This window comes from Rhododendron vialii, chromosome 7a, assembly GCF_030253575.1.
Source record: "Rhododendron vialii isolate Sample 1 chromosome 7a, ASM3025357v1".
NCBI classification, from domain to species: Eukaryota; Viridiplantae; Streptophyta; class Magnoliopsida; order Ericales; family Ericaceae; genus Rhododendron; species Rhododendron vialii.
The window spans coordinates 13,948,132-13,969,093 of NC_080563.1; the positions used below are offsets into that span (position 1 = coordinate 13,948,132).

At 38.4% G+C, this 20,962-nt stretch overlaps 3 protein-coding genes across 4 annotated transcripts; 1 reads left to right on the plus strand and 2 right to left on the minus strand.

The window, feature by feature from the left end:
* Positions 1–788: 788 nt before the first annotated feature.
* On the minus strand, positions 789–11,485 carry LOC131332089 (GTP-binding protein YPTM2-like). Of its 2 annotated transcripts, XM_058366151.1 has the most exons (9): positions 11,293–11,485; positions 4,111–4,154; positions 2,884–2,956; positions 2,395–2,442; positions 2,258–2,305; positions 1,841–1,912; positions 1,620–1,775; positions 1,401–1,504; positions 789–1,117 (listed from the first exon to the last, which is right to left on the minus strand). In XM_058366151.1, the coding sequence occupies exons 2-9, from the start codon at positions 4,122–4,124 to the stop codon at positions 1,021–1,023; spliced, it is 612 nt and encodes a 203-aa protein (XP_058222134.1). In that variant the 5' UTR covers positions 4,125–4,154; positions 11,293–11,485; the 3' UTR covers positions 789–1,020. The 2 variants fall into 2 exon arrangements, with proteins under 2 accessions (XP_058222134.1, XP_058222133.1); XM_058366150.1 differs by lacking the exon at positions 11,293–11,485 and having other exon boundaries at positions 4,111–4,290.
* Positions 6,004–11,387, minus strand: LOC131332090 (GTP-binding protein YPTM2). The gene is made up of 8 exons (XM_058366153.1): positions 11,249–11,387; positions 9,104–9,176; positions 8,678–8,725; positions 8,541–8,588; positions 8,128–8,199; positions 6,896–7,051; positions 6,674–6,777; positions 6,004–6,389 (listed from the first exon to the last, which is right to left on the minus strand). The coding sequence occupies exons 1-8, from the start codon at positions 11,260–11,262 to the stop codon at positions 6,293–6,295; spliced, it is 612 nt and encodes a 203-aa protein (XP_058222136.1). The 5' UTR covers positions 11,263–11,387; the 3' UTR covers positions 6,004–6,292.
* A 6,005-nt stretch (positions 11,486–17,490) lies between the features above and the next one.
* LOC131332091 (uncharacterized) lies at positions 17,491–19,231 on the plus strand. Its single transcript, XM_058366154.1, has 2 exons — positions 17,491–17,995; positions 18,374–19,231. The coding sequence occupies exons 1-2, from the start codon at positions 17,531–17,533 to the stop codon at positions 18,995–18,997; spliced, it is 1,089 nt and encodes a 362-aa protein (XP_058222137.1). The 5' UTR covers positions 17,491–17,530; the 3' UTR covers positions 18,998–19,231.
* The last annotated feature ends 1,731 nt before the right edge of the window (positions 19,232–20,962 follow it).

The following is a 20,962-nucleotide window of genomic DNA, read 5'->3' on the forward strand; positions in this document are numbered from 1 at the left end:
GCGTTGAGATTTTATGCATGACAAAACGGTTATTTGGAGAAGAAAGTGGAGGTCAATACCATGCTCGGTAGCATCACCTGATTTACACATAGGGTTCAAGTACGATGCGGAAAAAAAATAACTACCCAACATTTAGATTAAGGGAAACATGACGCTGATCTTACTTCAAGAGTTATTTCAATCCGGTATATTGTCAAGTACGATGAGGAAAACCAATAACTACCCAACATTTAGATTAAGGGAAACATGACACTGATCTTACTTCAAAAGTTATTCAATCCGGTATATTGTTTCTCATCACCAGCTATATAGTGGACACGATGGTAAATAAAACGTAATTGTGATGATTCTATTTAGCAATAGGGACCTACATCCAACGTTTTGAATCTGAATGGCACTAAGGAAACTATCTGTTTATTTCATTGTAAAAGACAAACTGGAAGACGGCGACTCATCTTTGGTAGGGAAACGGAAGAGCATCCGGTAAATTCTCTCTCATCACCAGCTATATAGTGGACACGATGGTAAATAAAACCAATGTTCTAAAAGTCGGCTGCCTAGGCCGACTACTCGCCGCCTAGGCACTAGGCTGTGGTCCAATGCCTAGATTAGGCAGCCGACTAGTCAACACCTAGTCCCCGCCAGAGCGCTTAGGCGGCTGACTAGTCAGCGCCTAGGCACTAGGCGGCCCTTTTCCATCCGACTAGCGCCTAGCAACTTTTAGAACCTTGAATAAAATGTACTTGTGATGATTCTATTTCGCAATAAAGAGCAATACGCAAAAGAAGAAAGAACAAAGACAAATTGTGCTTTCCACCAATATTTCTACTTTGTACATATTTAGTGATGTTCTTTAAAATCCAATGTATAGAAAGAATGGAGGTCATAAAGAGTGTAGAAGCAACAGACCAACAAAAGCAAATCACGACGAGACCATCTTCTTCGAATCAATACAAGTAACTGTCCTAACACGCGATGGTGACGACATGTAAGATAGTAGCCACCGAGTATTGTTGCCATTCAAGTAGAGCAGCAACCAGATTTTTGGTTGACAGGCTGTCCTCGGATCTGAACTGTTGGGGGCCTGGCATTGTTCATTGCTGGTTGGCTTGCCATCCTGTAAACACAGAGCAAATACAATGAGAAATGCTAAAAAATTCTAATGATAGGTTCTATGTTTAGTGATTGATTTTCCAATGACCGTCTTTGGAACATGGAAGGATTTTTGGAGTGAAAGCAAAAACCAAGGAAGCGATAAAAAAGTTCCTCCCAAAAACAAGCAGCTAAAATATTTCCTTCCTTTTCCTATCCAGACTTTATCTCAATAAACCCCTTTTGGAAAATCCATGATCCAAAGACAGCATTACTAAACTGCCCAACATAGGATTAATATATGGTACCGGTTCTTGATCTCAGCCGCCATGGCCATGAAAGCCTGTTCTACATTAGTGGCATCTTTTGCACTTGTTTCCATGAAAGGAATTCCAAGCTCATCTGCAAATGCCTGAACCCAAAAAAAGGAATAGGAAGTCTTGGTCACTAATTTATAGACCTAAGAGAAGTACAACGAACACTGCTATTCATGAAGAAAAACAAGATGTAAGCTGCATTATCATTACCTTTGCGGTCTCAGAAGACACCACCTTCTGTGATGTGAGGTCACACTTGTTTCCAACTAGAAGCTTGTTTACGCTCTCACTTGCATAACGGTCAATTTCGTTTAACCATTGCTTGACATTATTGAAACTCTCTTGATCAGTCACATCATAAACCACCTGCCAACAAAATCACCAGAGTATAACTCCAAGTATAAAATGCAAAAAGAAAATTGAGTGCTTACAATAATGCCATGTGCACCACGATAGTAACTGCTGGTGATTGTCCTAAAACGCTCTTGTCCAGCAGTGTCCCACTGCATGTGCAGAGATAAGAAGGAACATAAGACTTAGCAAAAAAAGTACTAAGAAATGACTTTCCACCATGTTCAAGAAAACATCATAACACATTTAGTTTGAACAAAGAAAATTGTCATGATAATCGACTGACAATCTCAAAAGGGTGCATTATATGGATTTTAATCCTATCCTTCCAAGCGTTTACAGAAGTAAGCATTCTTTCATGAAAAATTACTGCCCCACAGCAACAAAACTCTCAACTGCACTACATAGTTCAACAAAGGTTCCAATCAAAAGCATATGATTTAGGCGGAATTTACAGTTCACAAACATAACAAGCTAATGACACAATTAAAACTTACAATCTGTAGTTTAATGGTTTTCTCATCCTGCTCAACCGTGCGGATTTTCTGCATAGAACATAATAATAAGAACTATGTTACTCTTATGTAAGGATAATCCATAGATGCAAACCAAAATAATGAAGGAGATTGCTTACGAAGTCGACTCCAATTGTGCTAATGTAACTTTCAAGATATGAATCATCCTGTTACAGAAACTTAAACCGGGTAACTCAATCTGGCATCAGCTTGGAGACTAGGAAAAATTGCACACTAACGATCACGTCACCACAAGAAGGGCAATTAAAGCATGTTTCAGAATTACAAAATGGCTGTGGGCGGAACATTATACTGGTACTTAGGATCGATTCCAGTAAACATTAGTAATATATTCTGAGGTGAAGATATCCAAGGGAATCTTTCACACATTTTAAATTCAAGGAGAGAGCTCATAGCCAATGAAGCAAAATCCCGAATAAATACAATTTGGAGAAGATAAAGCATCTAGTACATTGACAATTTGACATTCAGACTCAAAAGAGAGAGAGAGAGAGAGAGAGAGAGAGAGAGAGAGAGAGAGAGAGAGAGAGAGAGAGAGAGAGAGGGTAAAAGAAGAAAAGGCTGCAAAAAAAAAAACTGAGACTTACAGCAAATCTCAAAAGGAGACATGATTTGCCAACCCCTGAATCTCCAATGAGCAAAAGCTTAAACAGGTAGTCACTGCAAATAAGAAGAAAAGAATATATAAGTCTATGTAACGTTGAAGAGATTACAGGTAGAGAGAAATACATAATAATATCTTTTTTGTCCAAATATATCGACTAGCTTAGCACTAAATTACCAACATTGTAACTCTTTAGATTTGTCAACAATGCCATTTTTCTGTTGTTTGTTGCTTGATAAAAGGTAGGAGAGAGAAGCAAAATCTAGGACTTGTTAGGAGGCTAAACGTAATAGGCAATAGCATTGACGAGAAAACCCAAGAGAACACAAAACTGCACCCAACTACCAACTCAAATCATTTACACGAAACCGAACATCCAGTAAAAGGACAGTGAGGACACCAATTTTCCTTCTCAATTTTCGCAGCAGTAATAGGTTCAAGGCTTCATGGGTCAAACAACAAATTATCCCCATGTCCTCCATTGACCGTGTTCTTTCCAGCCAAGCAATAGCGGAAAGATGCGCTCCAAGCAAGCACCAGGCTCCTACAGAGCCAAAATTCAACTTCCTCCACCAATTAGCTAAATTTCACCCACAGTATAAAATGTTTGTCAAACCCTGATATGAAGGGATAAAAAAAAAAAATCATCTTTTCAGTTTCTACCTACATGCCAACAAAAATACAGAATTTTTATTTCACCAAGCTTCGAAATGCTAAGGCACATTAACACTACCGAGAACATCCTTATTGCCAACAAATACAACCCTTTAAATCTACTCCGAAGGCATTCGCAGTTCAACGAACATTCTTTTAGGCAGTACAACACATCTAATTCGCAGAATTAACTTTCTCTGCTCCTTCCAACCACGAATGGGCCCAAAACCAGTCAATAGATCTGACTCCAAATCACTAATAAGGACATGAATTTCATAATACGATTCTTTTTTAACTAGCATCATATGAACAACGAAACGCTAATGAAACAGCAAACCCTAATAAAACAATTAGGCGGGAAAAACAATACATACACAACCATTATAAGAAGAAATTGAACTGCTTCATAAGACAAAAAGCTAGCGATCTAAGCGAATTATATCTTCTGCCATCAAATCAAATCAAAGAAATAATGAAAATTTCAAGGCTTACGTGGATTTTAATCAATTTCGAATAGGGAAACTTACTATTAATTTACCCAAAAAAAAAAACTTACTATTCAGGGTTCATGGCTGTATATGCTATGAGGATCGCTCCAACCTTTTGGCGATAGAGGTTCCTGTCTTTCCGGCGAGAGTTGGCTGGATTTTGTGATCGCGCAGAGAGAGAGAGAGAGAGAGAGAGAGAGAAGGAATCTATCGGAATTTTATGAAGTCATCACGGGGTACGAATCAATTTGAAGGATTGCTCGCCACGTGTCATGCATAAATGAAGGGTGATTTCTCCTAAACTTATACAGTAAGAAATTACTGTAAGTTGATTTTGTCGTTAATTAAATTTTTTTTACATTTGTTAGTGTTACGCCCAATTTTAGTGGTTTAATGATTCGTCGAGGAATCGAAAAAATAAAAAAAATTACTTTTACCTAAATATTTTGAGAAATAACCATTATTTAACAAAATAAACTAATTTATGCTTTGTTCACTTCACAACTTTATTCAAAAAATATTTTTCAACTCAATCATTATTCTCATTTCTCTCTGTAACTTTTCTCTTTAACTTTTCAATCATTACTCACTTTTCTCACTCTATCTCTCTCCACTTTTTACCCATCTCTCTCCAATCATTACTCTCATTTTTCTTTTCACTCATTTTTCAAAAATACTACTCAAATCACAAACCAAACAAAGTATTTAATATTGGGAAATGATTTCGTCACTCCCTTTTTTGTTAACGTCACTCCCCTGCAAGTGTATTTTTGCACCAAAAATACACTTGCAGAAGAATAGCGTTAACAAAAAATGGAATGACAAAATCAGCGGCCTTAATATTTGGATAAAAGTTGCCTACCAAAAAAAACCTGACTGGGTTAGGTTCCCAAAGAAGAAATATGATGGGTGAATCACTGGTTATATTGTGTGTATGTTGCCTGTTCATTTATCGAAAAAGCAATTTGCACCGACGGTTTCCGTACGGAAACCGTTCCGACGGCCACGCATGGCCGTCGGAGGCCACCGAACGGCCGATCCGAGCTGTCCAAAAAATTTTATAGAAAAAAACCGAATTATACATATATACACGAAAAAAGAGTGTTCAGATCAAGCACCCTACACACATCGGATGTCATTGATTCCCGCGTAAGCCCCCTCGGGGTTTTTTTTAAAAAATTTTGGACGGCTCGGATCGGCTGCCTGGTGGCCGTCGGTACGATTTCCCTACGGAAACCGTCGGTGCAAATAGTAGTACTCTTCATTTATACCTGGGGAAACCAAAGGAAGGAAAGAATTATTTTACTTACTCATTTTACACATTTTCTTAACTCAATACTCTTGGTTCTGCAATTGGGTCCAGCGGACCAATTTTCAATCCCTATGAGGCAGCAGGTCATGAGCAGATGGGAGTCATGGGACCATATTAATATAGGAGACTTGAGAGTTTGTTCTTTTCTAGTTCAGGTTGAAATTTTTTGGGCGTTACCCGTTCTTTTAATGTCTGTTCATACAAAGTTTTAGTGAAATTTTTCTTTCTGCAATTAATCGAGATGCATATAAATTAGCTCAAACACTCTTAATTATCGAAGGGAACCATGCAGCTTGAGATTAACAATTGACGAAGCACAAAGGGGCAACTGGAGACGTGTGCAGATGGAATAAGGTTATGGTTTCGAGTTCATGAGTTCAAGATCTGTTCAAAAGGAGTTCAATTTAGGAGAGGGTTCCCCGCGTTGAGATTTTATGCATGACAAAACGAACCGAGTTGGAGAAGAAAGTGGAGGTAAATACCATGCTCGGCTGCATCACCTGATTTACACATAGGGTTCAAGTATGATGAGGAAAACCAATAACTACCCAACATTTAGGTTAAGGAAAACATGACACTGATCTCACTTCAAAAGTTCTTCAATCCAGTAAATTTTTTCTCATCACCAGCTATATAGCGGACACGATGGTAAATAAAACGTAATTGTGATGATCCTATTTCCCAATGAAAGAGCAGTACGCAAAAGAGGAAAGAACAAAGACAAATTGTGCTTTCCACCAATATTTCTACTTTGTACATATTTAGTGATGTTCTTCAAAATCCAATGTATAGAAAGAATGGAGGTCATAAAGAGAGCAGAAGCAACAGACCAACAAAAGCAAATCACGAGACCATCTTCTTTGGATCAATACAAGTAACTGTCCTAACACACGATGGAGAAGAGATGTAAGATAGTAGCCACCGAGTATTGTTGCCATTCAAGTAGAGCAGCAACCTGATTTTTGGTTGACAGGCTGTCCTCGGATCTGAACTGTTGGGGGCCTGGCATTGTTCATTCCTGGTTGGCTTGCCATCCTGTAAGCATAGAGCAAATGCAATGAGAAATGCTAGAAAATTCTAATGATAGTTTCTATGTTTGGTGATTGATTTCCCAATGACCGTCTTTGGATCATGGAGGAATTTTTGGAGTGAAAGCAAAAACCAAGGAAGTGATAAAAAAGCTCCTCACAAAAACAAGCAGCTAAAATTATTTCCTTCCTTTTCCTATCCAGACTTTCTCTCGATAAATCCCTTTTGGCGAATCCATGATCCAAAGACAGCATTACTAAACTGCCCAACATAGGATTAATATATGGTACCGGTTCTTGATCTCAGCCGCCATGGCCATGAAAGCCTGTTCTACATTGGTGGCATCTTTTGCACTTGTTTCCATGAAAGGAATCCCAAGTTCATCTGCAAATGCCTGAACCCAAAAAAGAGGAATAGGAAGTCTCAGTCACTAAAATTTCAAGACCTAAGAGAATTACAAAGAAATCTGCTATTCATGAAGAAAAACAAGATGCAAGCTACATTAGCATTACCTTAGCGGTCTCAGAAGACACCACCTTCTGTGATGTGAGGTCACACTTGTTTCCAACTAGAAGCTTGTTTACGCTCTCACTTGCATAACGGTCAATTTCGTTTAACCATTGCTTGACATTATTGAAACTCTCTTGATCAGTCACATCATAAACCACCTGCCAACAAAATTACCAGAGTATAACTCCTAGTATACACAACAACAACAACAAAACCCATGCAGTCCCCAATCATTGGGAATATGGGCAGGGGAGGATTGGAGACAAACCTAACCTTTGGCAATATGCACAAAGTGGCTGCTCTCAGAATACCACTGAAACAGTGCCCCCCTATACCTGTTTTGCTACGGAACCATACCCCCAAATCAAAGCCAAATGACAAGAGAGAGCAGGCTTAGAGACCCCATTCAATTTATGTGCACATTAGAGCATCCACAATGTAATAATCAAAATTAAAAGGTTGCTAAAGTTAACAATGTTTGCTCAAAAAAGTGCTCACATTGTAATAACCAAACTTAGCAACTCATCAAATATTGGCCTTTGAATAATCAAAACTAGCAACCTTTTGCCAATAATCAAATCTAATGGTCCTCATACTTTCTCAATCAAGTACACCTATCATTACATAAAAACCTTCTCTCTTCCCTTTTCTCTCTCTCTCTCAATCAATAATGTTTCCAGAAAATTATTTTTAAAAACTATTTTTTTTTCAGAAACTTAAAAAAAACAAACAGTATTTACAAAAAAAAAAAAAAAACTCTTTTGTTTTTACACAAAAACTTTTTTTTATTTTTAAAAACAGTTTTTTTTAAAAACAGTCTCTAACAGTTTTTCAAAAAAAAAAAAGTTTTTTTAAAACTGTTTTCTTTTTGAAAAAAAAAACTATTTAAAAAAAATTCACTAAACTATTTTCTTAAAAAAAACTGTTTTTTTTTCTCAAAAAGAGTGTTCAAATTATTGTAAAAAAAAATTCGTTTTTAGAATTTTGAAGTTTAAAAAGGTGATATGGCAAGTTTTGATTATCCAATTTTGATTATTACATTGTGGACCTCTACATTGCTAACCTTAGCAATGTCTTAAATGGATAACCAAAAGATGATGTGGCAACTTTTGGTTATCCAATTTTGATTATTACATTGCGGATGCTCTTACCCTGCTTTCTTCATTGATAGTTCGGTATGCACATTAGAGTATAACTCCAAGTATAAAATGCAAAAAGAAAATTGAGTGCTTACAATAATGCCATGTGCACCACGATAGTAACTGCTGGTGATTGTCCTAAAACGCTCTTGTCCAGCAGTGTCCCACTGCATGTCCAGAGATGGAAGGAAAATAAGAGTTAGCAAAAAAAGGACTAAGAAAATGGCTTTCCACCATGTGCAAGAAAACATCATAACACATTTAGTTTGAACAAAAAAAGTTGTCATGATAATAGACTGACAATCTCAAAAGGGTGCATTATCTGGATTTTAATCCAATCCTTCCAAGTGTTTACAGAAGTAAGCATTCTTTCATGAAATTTGCTGCCCCACAGCAATGAAACTTTCATTTGCATTACATAGTTTGACAAAGGTTCCAATCAAAAGCATATGATTTAGGCGGAATTTAGAGTTCATAAACATAACAAGCTGACACAATTAAAACTTACAATCTGTAGTTTAATGGTTTTCCCATCCTGCTCAACCGTGCGGATTTTCTGCATAGAACATAATAATAAGAACTACGTTACTCTTATGTAAGGATAATCCATAGATGCAAACCAAAATAATGAAGGAGATTGCTTACGAAATCGACTCCAATTGTGCTAATGTAACTTTCCAGATATGAATCATCCTGTTTACAGAAACTTAAACCTGGTTACTCAACCTGGCATAAGCTTGGAGACTAGGAAAAATTGTACACTAACGATCATGTCACCACAACAAGTGCAATTAGTTTCAGAATTACAAAATGGGCGTGGGTGGTGTTGTACCACTGGCCTTTCTCAACCATCAAGTCTGTGTCCTTGATTAGGTAAGCCAAAGAAAGATGCATACATCACACATTTTAAATTCCAGGACAGAGCTCATAGCCAAATAGCCAATGAACCGAAATCCCGAATGAATACAATTTGGAGAAGATAAAGCATCGAGTACATCGACAATTTGATATTCAGACTCAGACAAAAGAGAGGGTAAAAGAAGAAAAAGCTGCAAAAGAACTGAGACTTACAGCAAATCTCAAAAGGAGACATGATTTGCCAACGCCTGAATCTCCAATGAGCAAAAGCTTAAACAGGTAGTCACTGCAAATAAGAACAAAAGAATATGTAAGTGTATATGACAATGAAGAGGTTACAGGTAGAGAGAAATACATAATATCTTTCTTGTTCAAATATATCGACTAGCTTAGCACTAAAATTACCAACATTGAACTCTTCAGATTTGTCAAACAATGCCATTTTCTGTTGTTTGTTGGTTGAAAAAAGGTAGGAGAGAAGCAAAATCTAAGACTTGTTAGGAGACTAATGATAGCAATGACAAGGTCACAAGAAGACCCAAGAGAACACAATACTCCACCCAACTACCAACTCAAATGATTTACATGAAAGCTCCATTGTTCACATCCAGTAAAAGGACACCAATTTCCTAACCCCCCCCCACCCCAATTGAAGACTTCTCAATTTTCGTTCCTCCTCAATTTTCCAGCAGTAAGAGGTTCAAGGCTTTCATGGGTTGAACAACTAATTATCCCCACGTCCTCCATTGACCATGTTCTTTCCAACCAAGCAACTTCCACCACCAATTATCTAAATTTCACCCATAGTATAAAATGTTTGTCTAACCCTGATATGAAGGGATAAAAAAAATCTTCATCTTTCAGTTTCTACCTACATGCCAACAAAAATACGGACTTTTTATTTCACAGAGCTTCGAAATGCGAAGGCACATTAACACTACCGAAAACATCCTTATTGCCGACAAATACAACCTTATAAATCTACTCCGAAAGCATTCGCGGTTCAATGAACATTCTTTTAGCCAGTAAAACACAACTAATTCGCAGAATTAACTTTCTCTACTCCTTCCAACCACAAATTGGGCCAAAACTAGTCAATAGATCTGACTCCAAAACACTAATAAGGGCATGAATTTCATAATACGATCTTTTTAACCAGCATCGTATGAAAAACGAAACCCTAATGAAACAATTAGGTGGGAAAACAATACTTTTTTTTTTTATCAACGTCAAGCAATTCATTCATCACCCGAAGAAAAAAATATTTCATCACAATATACAGGAATGAACCAAAACTACTAAATCAATGACACGAGTTACTGCTAAAAGCACACAGGCTACTGAAGAACACCCTTACGAAGCAAACCTACACTAAGTGCCGGTATGAGAATCCCATCCGTGACTCAGTAGTAGAGGATCCAAAAGGATCCCCAGCTCAAACCTGAAGTACACGCAGGACGAAATCGTCAACCAGAAGCAGAAACCCAAACTGGCACACCGGCCAGCTCTTGAGAGGAAAATAGCACCAATAGACCGCCGGCGCGTCTTCGCAGTCAGTACCATGGATGCCACTCCGGGGCAAGCCTTCGCTGTCAAGGCAGGCTCCGGTGCGCGGGAGGCACAGCAGCCCACACAGCCGCGGCAGCCACAGGATCTACATCCGAGAACCAAACAAACAACCAACACCGGAAAAAACTTATTTGCCCTGCACCGCAACCCACCGGATCTCGGGGAGACCCAGACCGGGACACAACCAGATCTAGGGGAAACCTAGACCGGAGCAAACCTGACTGGAAAACCAGTCGGTAAAGCAAACAGAAAAAACGGAAAGGAAAACCCCACCTCAACCTCACCGGAGCCCACTCCCACTGCCGGCTGAAGAAAACCCAGATCTGAGAGGACAAGGAGGCGCCGGTAGACAGATCAACCGACCAACGGTCGGTAATCCACCGTCGGCGACCAAGCGCTTGCACCGCCAGCCGGAGCTTCAGACAAACGGAAAGTGAGGGGACGGGAGGAGGAGAGGAAGAGGAACGGGGGGGGCGGAAAGTGAGGGGACGGGAGGAGGAGAGGAAGAGGAACGGGGGGGGGGGGGGGGGGGGGGGGGGGCGGTGTGGCGCCGCCCCTCTCTAGCCGAAAACCTAGATCTGGAGTTGTTGTCTGTCTATGTTGTCAATATACCCTCAAACTGGTGGGAAAACAAAATACATACACAACCATTGTAAGAAGAAATTCAACTGCTTTATAAGACAAAAAGCTAGCGATCTAAGCGAATTATATCCTCTGCCATCAAATCAAATCAAAGAAATAATGGAAATTTCATGGCGATTTTAATCAATTTCAAGTAGGGAAACTTACTATTCAGGGTTCATGGCTCTAAATGCTATGAAGATAGCTCCAACCTTTTGACGATAGAGGTTTATGTCTTTCCGGCGAGAGTTGGCTGGATTTTTGTGATCGCGCAGAGAGAGAGAGAAGGAATCAATCCCGGCTCTGTTTGGAACTTGGGACGAATCAATTTGAATCTATCGGCTCCGTTCGGAATATGGTCGAAATTTTATGAAGGTGGAACACGAGGGACGATTCAAATTGAAGGATTACTTGCCACGTGTCATGCATAAATGAACTTTTATTTGTGGAACTGAAATCCCCCACCGAACTGATCCCTCCCAACCCAACTTAACTCTGGTTGGGATATGTTAGGATCATCACAAAGATGCACACGAATTATAAGTATAAAATAGTAAAGAATTAACACAGAAATATACGTGGCTCTTTAGAATTGGGTACGTCCACGGAAGCGAGAGCGGCTGCTGTTCTTTATTATCACAGTATGAATTACGGTTTACAACATAGAGTATTTATAACTATTCTATTCTAACCCTAACCGGATTTGGCTGTATCCCAAAAATACCCTTGTACGATACCGTACCGTACCGCGGGGGGCATTGGCCCCTACACCCCCCAATTACAGAATGCCTGAGCCTACGGCCCAATCTACTTTCACTGAATCATCGGCGATGGGCCAGATGCCATCACTCCACTCCGGCATCTGGCCTCCTTTTTAGAACTCCTCAGAATCTCTTCATATTTAACATATGAGCCACAGTTCTAACAGGATCGATCCTGGAAATAATTATCCCGAAGCGAATCGGTCCTTAAAAATTTCACCCCGAAGTAACCGAATTCACCCCTAATTTTTAGGAGAAGTCTGATGAGGCCGCATTTTATACTCTATGGTAATAAGTGGGGTGGTCTCACGCATATGTTTTGTGTTAACATCGCTCTATTTTTAGAGCTTGTCCGAAGTATTGATCACAGCAAAAAACAAATTTGTCAGATATATGTTGATCATATGATTTAAGAACATATTTACTCGGAATTGTTGACCCCGAATTTTGGCTCACCACTCATAAGTCTAACTTTTGAACAATATTGAACCACGCTGACTTCATCGTATTTATCTCCGCGTGCAACAGAAGAAATTTTTACTGTGTCCAGGCATTGATCGGACACCGTTAGCAATTTCAAGTACAAATTACATCAATTGGGTGGAACGCATAATACTGGGGTCAGTACAGTGGGTCTGGTTGTGATGCCCCACTATGGTAATGGGGTATGGATGTATCCACAATCATTAAAGTTAGCAATACGTACTTAAAAAAATGATCACATTATAATAATTAAAATTAGTAACTTCTTAACCAATAATTAAATTTGGGCATTTAAATAATCAAAAGTAACAATGTGAGACCTCACATTGCTAATTTTAGCAATTCTCTAAATGAATAATCAAAAGCTGACGTAACAAGTTTTGATTATTCACTTTTAATTATTACATTGCGGATGCTCTTATGCTATCAGACAGACCAGTCAACCATATTTTGTGGTAAATATTGCTATATTGTGTGGTAAGTATGAATAGTCATTTTTCGCGGTAAGTAAAATTACGATTTTTTTGAAAGAAAAACCACAAAATCACCCGTTTTTTAGGAGAGATTTTGAGAAACTTTTAGGTATATCAGGGATACCAATCCCCATGGTATCCCTTCCAATCCGTTTCACATTTTTCGGCCATTTTTCGATCACATTTGAATGATCGATTTTGTTCATTTTGTAGAGTTCAGCGAGAACCTCAGATTGTCAAAAATTGTGTTCATCGGACTTTATTTGACACATGATCGGAACATGTAAAAATTGCAAAAAAAACAAAACTAGTTTTGATTCGGTGTGTTTTTGGACTCAGTTTTGATTTTCTTCAATTTTCACGTGTGCCGATCATGTTTTAAATAAAGTCCGATGAACACAATTTTTGACATGATTAAGGTTCTCGCCGAACTATACAAAATGAATGAAATCGATCATCCAAATATGATCGGAAAATAGCCAAAAAATAAGAAACGAATCGGAAGGGATGCCATGGGGCTTGATATCCCCGGGATACCTAAAAGTTTCTCATTTTGGGGAATCCCACCTTACTTTTTGTGCGTAGTTTTAATCCAACGGCTCACATCGACCCATTTTTTATCGAATGACCGAGATTCACTGTGGCATTAATGCCCCAATACCAACACTGGGGCATGATAGAACAGATCTCAGTAGGCAAGTGGTTAACAGTTTGCTTTTACTAGCTGATGATACCAATAATAAAGGCTACTGGACACAAAAAAACCAACACGTTCATGAATAGGCCCAGGCCATTTATTTAGGTTTTGCTCGGAGGGATTTTTATTTTTATTTTTATCAAGTTTGATTTTGTCTACCTGTGAGGTAAAACTCACATGGGTTCTTAAATTCTAGCAGGAGGAGTTCGGTTTGTGTGTTTTTTTTTTTCCTTTTTCTCTTTTTTTAGCCTTTTGTCCATTTGCTGAAGCATAAGTCGGCAACCACTGGTCCACTAGCCCTCTTTTCGGCCTATAAAATGGTGAGAAAAGGACTACTGCATTTGGGGAGAGGAAAGAATTCTCAAAAAAGGAGTGTCAGATTGATCCGAAAATGGCCTGCGGGCCTTGTTAAATGATCAAAAAAAAACAAAAAAAAGATTGATCCGAAAATGTATATTTTGGCTCAAAAAAGGACTGCATGGTATGCATATTTCGGTACAGGGTACGCCTATTTTTGGTATGAAATATGTATGTATATTTTGGCTCATTTGTTTTGAATCATGGAGGCCAAATATTTCAAACTTTGGGGTTACTGGAGGGCACTACAAGAAAAATTATATTCAGTGACGAAAAGTTGCAAATGACTATATTTGGCGACGAAAAAATAAATTCGTCACTGTTTTGACAACTTCCGCGATGAAATTATTTCGTCACCAATTATAACTATTTGGCGACCAAAAAGATATTTTCGTCACCAAAGATACCTACTTGGCGACAAAATAAAATTTTTGACGCCGAAAGAGTAGAAAAGGAGAAGAATTTATTTTTCGTCGCCAAAGATAACTATTGGGCGATGAAAAAAAAAATCGTCTATTTTTTTACGCTTTCAGCGACGAAAAATTTATTTTGTCGCCAAATGGATACCTTTGGTGACGAAATTTATAAATTACGCTTTTTCACCAAATATATTTCAGCCATAACTCTTTACTCAACACCAATTGAGATCATTTAAATTGGGTTTGAACAATCACACAAAGGGCTAAAACTTTTAATGTTTATCAAAATTACTAATTTTAATGTTTAAAGGTTCAAAATGTCGTTCAAAATATATTTTAATGTTAAATGTATGTGTTATATATTAGATATTTCAAACATATATTGAAAAGTGCGTGTGGTGTAGTTTCTTAAAGCTTACGCACAAAATTTAGGAGACCCAAGTTCAAAACCTAGTAGGAGCAAGAAAGTGAAATATTTTCCTCATGATTCTTTTGTAACAATTTTTGTCACCAATGGGTCACCTTGGACGACGAAAAAAAGGGAATAATTTGTGACGAAATTTTTGGTCGTCCAAAAACACAATAGGTGACGAAGAAAATTTCGTCACCAAGTCAATTTTCCATGACGAAATTTTTCGCCATCAAAAGGCACTATAGGTGACGAAAAATAGATTTCGTCACCAAGTAAGAATCCTCGACAACCTTTAGTCGACAAATTTTTTTTGGTCACTTATATTATTTGTGACGAAAAACATTCATCACCCAATGTAATTATTCTTGTAGTGGGGTTAGCCCGGTCATTGACTTCAAGGTTTCAAAATTAATCGAGGTGCGCGTAAGTTGGCCCGGATATCCAGTTATAGAAAAAAAAAACTTTGAGAGTTAATTTTATGCATTATGCAAAAAACAAGACAAATACGGGTCGTTTGCTGACCGGATTAATTTTGGGTGGATATAATAAGATGAGAGATATGATAAAAGGCCGGATATATATGTATGGTATGGGGGAATATGATATAGATGGCTTGTTTGAATAATTTTTAGAATAGCAGATATGTATATGTTTGGTTAGTTTGGGGGTGGATATGAGTACGTGGATGTAGAATTAAAGGAGGACGGTAATATTTTTGTAATTAAGAGGACGGATATAATAACACCACCTCTCCCCCATCCTTATTATATCTGTCTATGAGTAGATATAATATCTGTAATATGTGGATTAGTCTATATCCGGGTGGCAAACACTGGATATAAGTACTTCGAATATACTATCCGTAATGATAACAAATCCGCCTCCTATATCCCGTCGGGAAATGAGACGATAGGTTAGCATCTAAGAAATTGTCAAGCAAGAGAATGCAGAAGTAATCGACGTCTTAAGGGTGAATGCTAGTCCTAGTTTTTAGTTGTGAAGTCGTCGATCAGGAGAAGTGAGACAGATGAAAATGTCCATGAAAAAAGGAATCCCACCTGAAGAAGTCAATTTATAATGATTATTGCAAAATCTTGAATACATTATTGAGGGGTTAAAATGACTTCCGCGGGGCATATCATATGTAATTTGAGATAGATTACACATTCAGAGGTTGCTCCAGTGGTTCGATTTCTCACTAGTTGAATACCTTGAAGTAAGTGGGAGTCGTGACTGATGTGGAACGCTAATTCTCCCGAATTTTTGAATTGCGCAATCGAATCCAATATCTATTGACTTGACTGTAGCGTTGTTCCTCCCTTTAAAAAAAAAAAATTGAGATAGATTGTATTTTTGTGATTTAACATTTTCATACGACACTCAACGCACCGCCAGTCGGTGGTAGCTAAATCATTTACGCTAAAGACCAAAAACTGACAATATAATCAAGAGGGGCCAATCGGATAGAAACAGATAGGTGTCTTTTAGGTGAAATGATGGGGTACAGATTAGATAGTAAACAAATGGAGAAATTTTTCAATGATGGATGTGTACCATGTCTTCTATTCTGCTCATCCAGGCCGTTCATTGCAGTTTTGAATGGCTCGAATTTGAAGAGAGAAAAAGGAGAGAAAGAGAGAGTGGTGGAGTGAGAGGGTTTCAATCTGGACCGTTTAAAAGTGCACTAGACGGCCCAGATGTACTGAACGGACATCACATGGGATATATCCACCCGGCCCTAAAAAATTTCTCAAGAAGAAAATGACAGGGTTTAGAGTATCTTCAATGGAATAGCTAAAATAGGATTGCTCAACGGTGGTTTTTGATAAAAATAGGATCCACTTATGGATGATGGACCGATAAGTGGCCATTAATTAGTTTATTGATGGGTAATCACTCCAATGGAATAGCTAAATTATACCGTATGGAACAAAATATTATATTACGAAAAATTTCTCATCACCCACCTTAAAATGAAATTGAAAAATAAAAGAGTTGGATTTGTTTTTATGGTGGTTTTTGTAATACAATTGCCAAAAGAAAGAAGAAGACGAAACAAAACGTAGACACCGTTGAGAAAAAAAAACAAAACTGTAAATTAGCTTCTTCTTTTTTTTTGAAAAGAAACTGTAAATTAGCTTACTCATATTCTTTTAAGTTTTAATTAACATTGGCGTGCGGTATAGATCATTTTTTTCCCCAGAAAATTCAAAAAAAAAAATGAAAATTGGTTTGTTCTTTAAAATTGGACCAACAAAATTTATGTGAGTACATATATATTGGTGGCCAAACTTATAGGATGAGCTATTGAGCCATAGGTGAATAGATCAATTTATCTAGTTCATTGTAGTAAATTTTGGCACTCTCACTAGCTAAAATTATTTTAGCTATTCAACCTAATGAGTATTTTATAGGGTCCGCTGATACAATTTTAAAGGGATTGGATTTGACTACCAAACTGTGTATTGGTAGATGACAGCTGAGTTCTAAACTATGAATAAATTCATGTTAGGTATCAGAAACCATGAATAGTGTCCATAATGATAACCAAATCTATTGAGCAATAGCATAATGCGCATGCAGGAGCATGGTAGTGAAAGCGTTGTAAGACAACATCCTAAACTCTCAACATCTGCATGACCGAGAATTGAGAACGCTATCGTAAAGCAAGGATTGAGAACGCAAGCGGAGGATGATTGTGTGACTGTGGTCTAGACAATGATTTTAGGTAGGGGCAATTTTGTGTTTTAGCCAAATATTAGGATTCCCTTGGTAACCCTTGGGGAGTACTAGATTTTCATATAAATAGCAATCAAATGACCACAACTTGTTCATAAGTTGCTTAAAGATGGCAACAATGAAAAATGGCACCGCCAACTCGCTGCCCAAATCACAAATAGAAGCTGCACAATCAGTTGTCCCAATAAAAATGACGGATCCACGGCTGTCGCGTCGTGTGTCCGTCACGGACTCTGGCATCTTCCAGAACCGGTTTCATATCATTTTTTACTACAACAAGGTGTCCGGTGAAGATTCAGGGTGGACCTTGGCGGGGTGGACGAAGGAGTCGCTAGGGAGAGCTTTACACGAGCAACCGATGCTCGGTGGGAGGCTACGGAGAGAGGAAGAGTCCGAAGGGGTACTAGAACTCGTGTCGAACGACTGCGGCATCAGGCTGTTTGAGGCACGAATCTCGAAAACAGTGGCCGAGTTTCTTGATTTGGAGGAGAGGGAAGATGCAGAGGCTGAGCTTGTGTATTGGAAGGATATTGATGAAGAAAATCCTCAATTTTCTCCACTATTCTATGCTCAGGTAATTAAAGCGGCAATAATATGATTTACTATATAGGTAGGTGAATCTTTAGTCTATGGACTAAGGCTCTGTTTGTTGCATGTTATTTCAAGTTAAAAGTCTGTATGCGAAATCTGAAAAACACTCTTTTCCAAGCTCTAGGAACCATTTATTTGGACACAATAGGTGTTTGTTTGTGGTTCTTTCGTGATAACGAAGTGTCCTGACCAGTTTACGTGCACCTTGACTAATCCTGGGTGACCATAAGCCCACCATCCATCGTCCACTGGTGGTGGACAGTGGGTTGTATAAGCTAAAAACCATCAAGATAGAACTTCTAAAAAATTTGCATTGTTGTATATACTGATCAAGTCCACTCTTGTGGTTCTTTTTCCACAGGTGACCAACTTCCACTGTGGTGGATACTCAGTAGGCATAAGCTGCAGCCTTGTTGTAGCAGACCCTTTGGCCATAATAAGCTTCCTCAGGAGATGGGCCAATATTCACAGCAGAATGGTCTCCGAAACCGAAATGGCGAAACCACCCTTATTTTACCTCCCCAATTTCAAGCCAAATGCTTCTTCCCTCACTAACCAAACTGGCTCGAACCGGATCCAAGACCGGCGTAAACCTCTCATCTTCCAAACTGGAAAAATTAATCATAACGAGGTTGAGACGCGTAAGGCGCTCGCGTTACGATGCATCGAAGAGGCAGAGCTCAAGCTTGGTGGCAAAAGGGCTTCCAAAGTCACTTTGCTTGTGAAAAAACCCTCTGAAGAAATAGAGGTAGAAAGCTATTTGAGAGAAGGGCTTATGGAAAAGCAATTAAGTTTTAGGAGTGGACTCAATTGTGGAAGTTGGGATGATTTAGGGGCCAGTGAAGTGAAATTTTGGGAAGGGAAGAAGCCAGTTTGTGTCTCTTATTGGATTAGTTGTGTCCCTGGGGATGGACTTCTTGTTCTGATCCCAAGTCCAGATGAGAGTGCTTCTGAAACATTGAGTGTTGTTGTCACAGTGCCATGAGAAACGTTAATGAATTTTTCGGGTATTTTTTTTTAATAACCAGGTGTTGAGGCCAGCTTATGCGCACCTCTACTAATACTGGGAGATCAATCCCACCATCCACTAGCGGGGCCAAAGCAAAGCTCTGTATGGAATGTTGATGAATTGGTATATAAGTGAGTGAATCCATTGTGCAACTTATGTACTCTAATTGCTATAGAAATCCGTCAAGATTGATTTTCATCATGGTTCAAATTGTGGTTCAGATGTGTGTATACTATCAAAGACCTATCTTGTTTCTGTTTATTTTCACAATCGGTATCAGGGGAGTAGAGAACGGTAGTTGTCTTAAGTCGATCTGGTGCGAAGACTCGAATTCAAGGTACCCTGTCTTATAAGAGAGCATCTCATTGATCACTATTTGAGTCGTGAAAGTATGGTTTGGGATATTGTATTATCCTTCTAAGGTCTCGTTTCGCTAAAGTTCTTATTTTTTAAGTATCTTATCTTTCGCTCTCCGTGACAGGTCATTTAAGCAAACAAGAACTTTTATAACCAAAACTAGGCATGATCTTATGCTTCTTGTTCTATTGAACTTTCAGCAGTATAACTAGGCATGATCTTATGCTTCTTGTTCTATTGAACTTTCAGCAGTATAATCCAACTTCGAGGTTCATTTTATTTGGCCATAGAACCAAATAATATGTCTCTATTTTTTTTTTTTTTTCAGATTGCGCGTTTTCTTGAGAAAATAAACATTTGACTTTGAAACTTGTGATGGGAAATTAAAAATGGGGTAGCTTCTCAACCTTGTACATCCAAACGTTTGAATCTTGACCCGCATATTCGAAATTATAGCTAGTTTTTGAGTGAAAAATTGACGGATTGGCCCATTCTTATGCCTATAATTGAATCATTGGTTTGGTCAAGAAGTTAAGAAACCAAAAAGAATGAGTGCATACCCCTGCGTACATACGCTTTTGGGATTCGTTTTGGGTCTCACAAAAATGATCCGAGCCACTCATGATGTTCAAAATATGTTATATGTTTTGTAGTGTTCTTGTAAACTATCAATTCATTTTGAAATTAGTAAAAACATTTTCGAAACATCCAACTTTACTTCATAATTTAGGCTAAATTCTGAAGCAAAGTTGGATGTTTCGTAAATGCTCTTACCAATTTTCAAATGATCTTATACTTTACCAGGGATCCTAAACAACATGAGTGGCTCGGATCATTTTTGTGAGACCCAAAACAGGTCCCGATGGCATACGTACTCAGGCGTGTATGTACTCATAGCACGGCTGATGTGAACTACTCAGAAGTACAAACTTGATGGGCAACAATATCTAAAAATAAATTCATTATCTGGTAGAGATATTTCTTTCTGAGTGATGCTATATGCACCGACAGCGGTAGAGAAATCGTACCGCCGGCCGCCGGCGGGCCATCTCCGGCCACCGGACTATATACACGAAAAAAAAGTGTTCGGATTAAGCACCCTACACACCTCGGATGCCGTTGATTCTTGCGTTGGCCCCATCGGTTTTTTTTAAGAATTTTTGGACGGCTCGGATCAGCCGTCCGGTGGCTGGAGACGGCCCGCTGGCGACCGTCAGTACGATTTCTCTTCCTCAGATCAGTACTTATATCATTTTTGATTTCTTTCTCTAAACCAAGACCTTGAATAGGATTGACACAAAAATTCTCGATCTAGTGATCATATTCTATTCACCCTTAGATATTTGCCCATTCAAACAAGCCTTAATTCAAAGACAATCAGACTCCATTTGTTTGGGCATAAAATGTTTTATCTATTTTTCGGTGTTTGATTGTGTAAAAAATTAGGAAAACATTTTACACGTAAAATATTTTCCATCAATTGGATGAAAATGACTTACCCTTAAATCTTCCGTAAGTTATTTTCCGAAATGAACTCGTTGCCTTCTACTGCAATTCTCTTTGTTCATTTTCCTCGATCATCAG

Bases quoted from the DNA above. Each gene is read 5' to 3' on its own strand.
- LOC131332089 (XM_058366151.1), bottom strand. The intron at 2,306-2,394 runs GTAAGCAATCTC...TGTTCTATGCAG, and splicing joins GCACAATTGGAGTCGACTTC to AAAATCCGCACGGTTGAGCA. The intron at 1,913-2,257 runs GTAAGTTTTAAT...CTGCACATGCAG, and splicing joins AAACCATTAAACTACAGATT to TGGGACACTGCTGGACAAGA.
- LOC131332091 (XM_058366154.1), top strand. From the start codon at position 17,531: ATGGCAACAATGAAAAATGGCACCGCCAACTCGCTGCCCAAATCACAA. The intron at 17,996-18,373 runs GTAATTAAAGCG...CTTTTTCCACAG, and splicing joins CTCCACTATTCTATGCTCAG to GTGACCAACTTCCACTGTGG.
- LOC131332090 (XM_058366153.1), bottom strand. The intron at 8,726-9,103 runs GTAAGTCTCAGT...TTCTGTAAACAG, and splicing joins GTCTCCTTTTGAGATTTGCT to GATGATTCATATCTGGAAAG. The intron at 8,589-8,677 runs GTAAGCAATCTC...TGTTCTATGCAG, and splicing joins GCACAATTGGAGTCGATTTC to AAAATCCGCACGGTTGAGCA.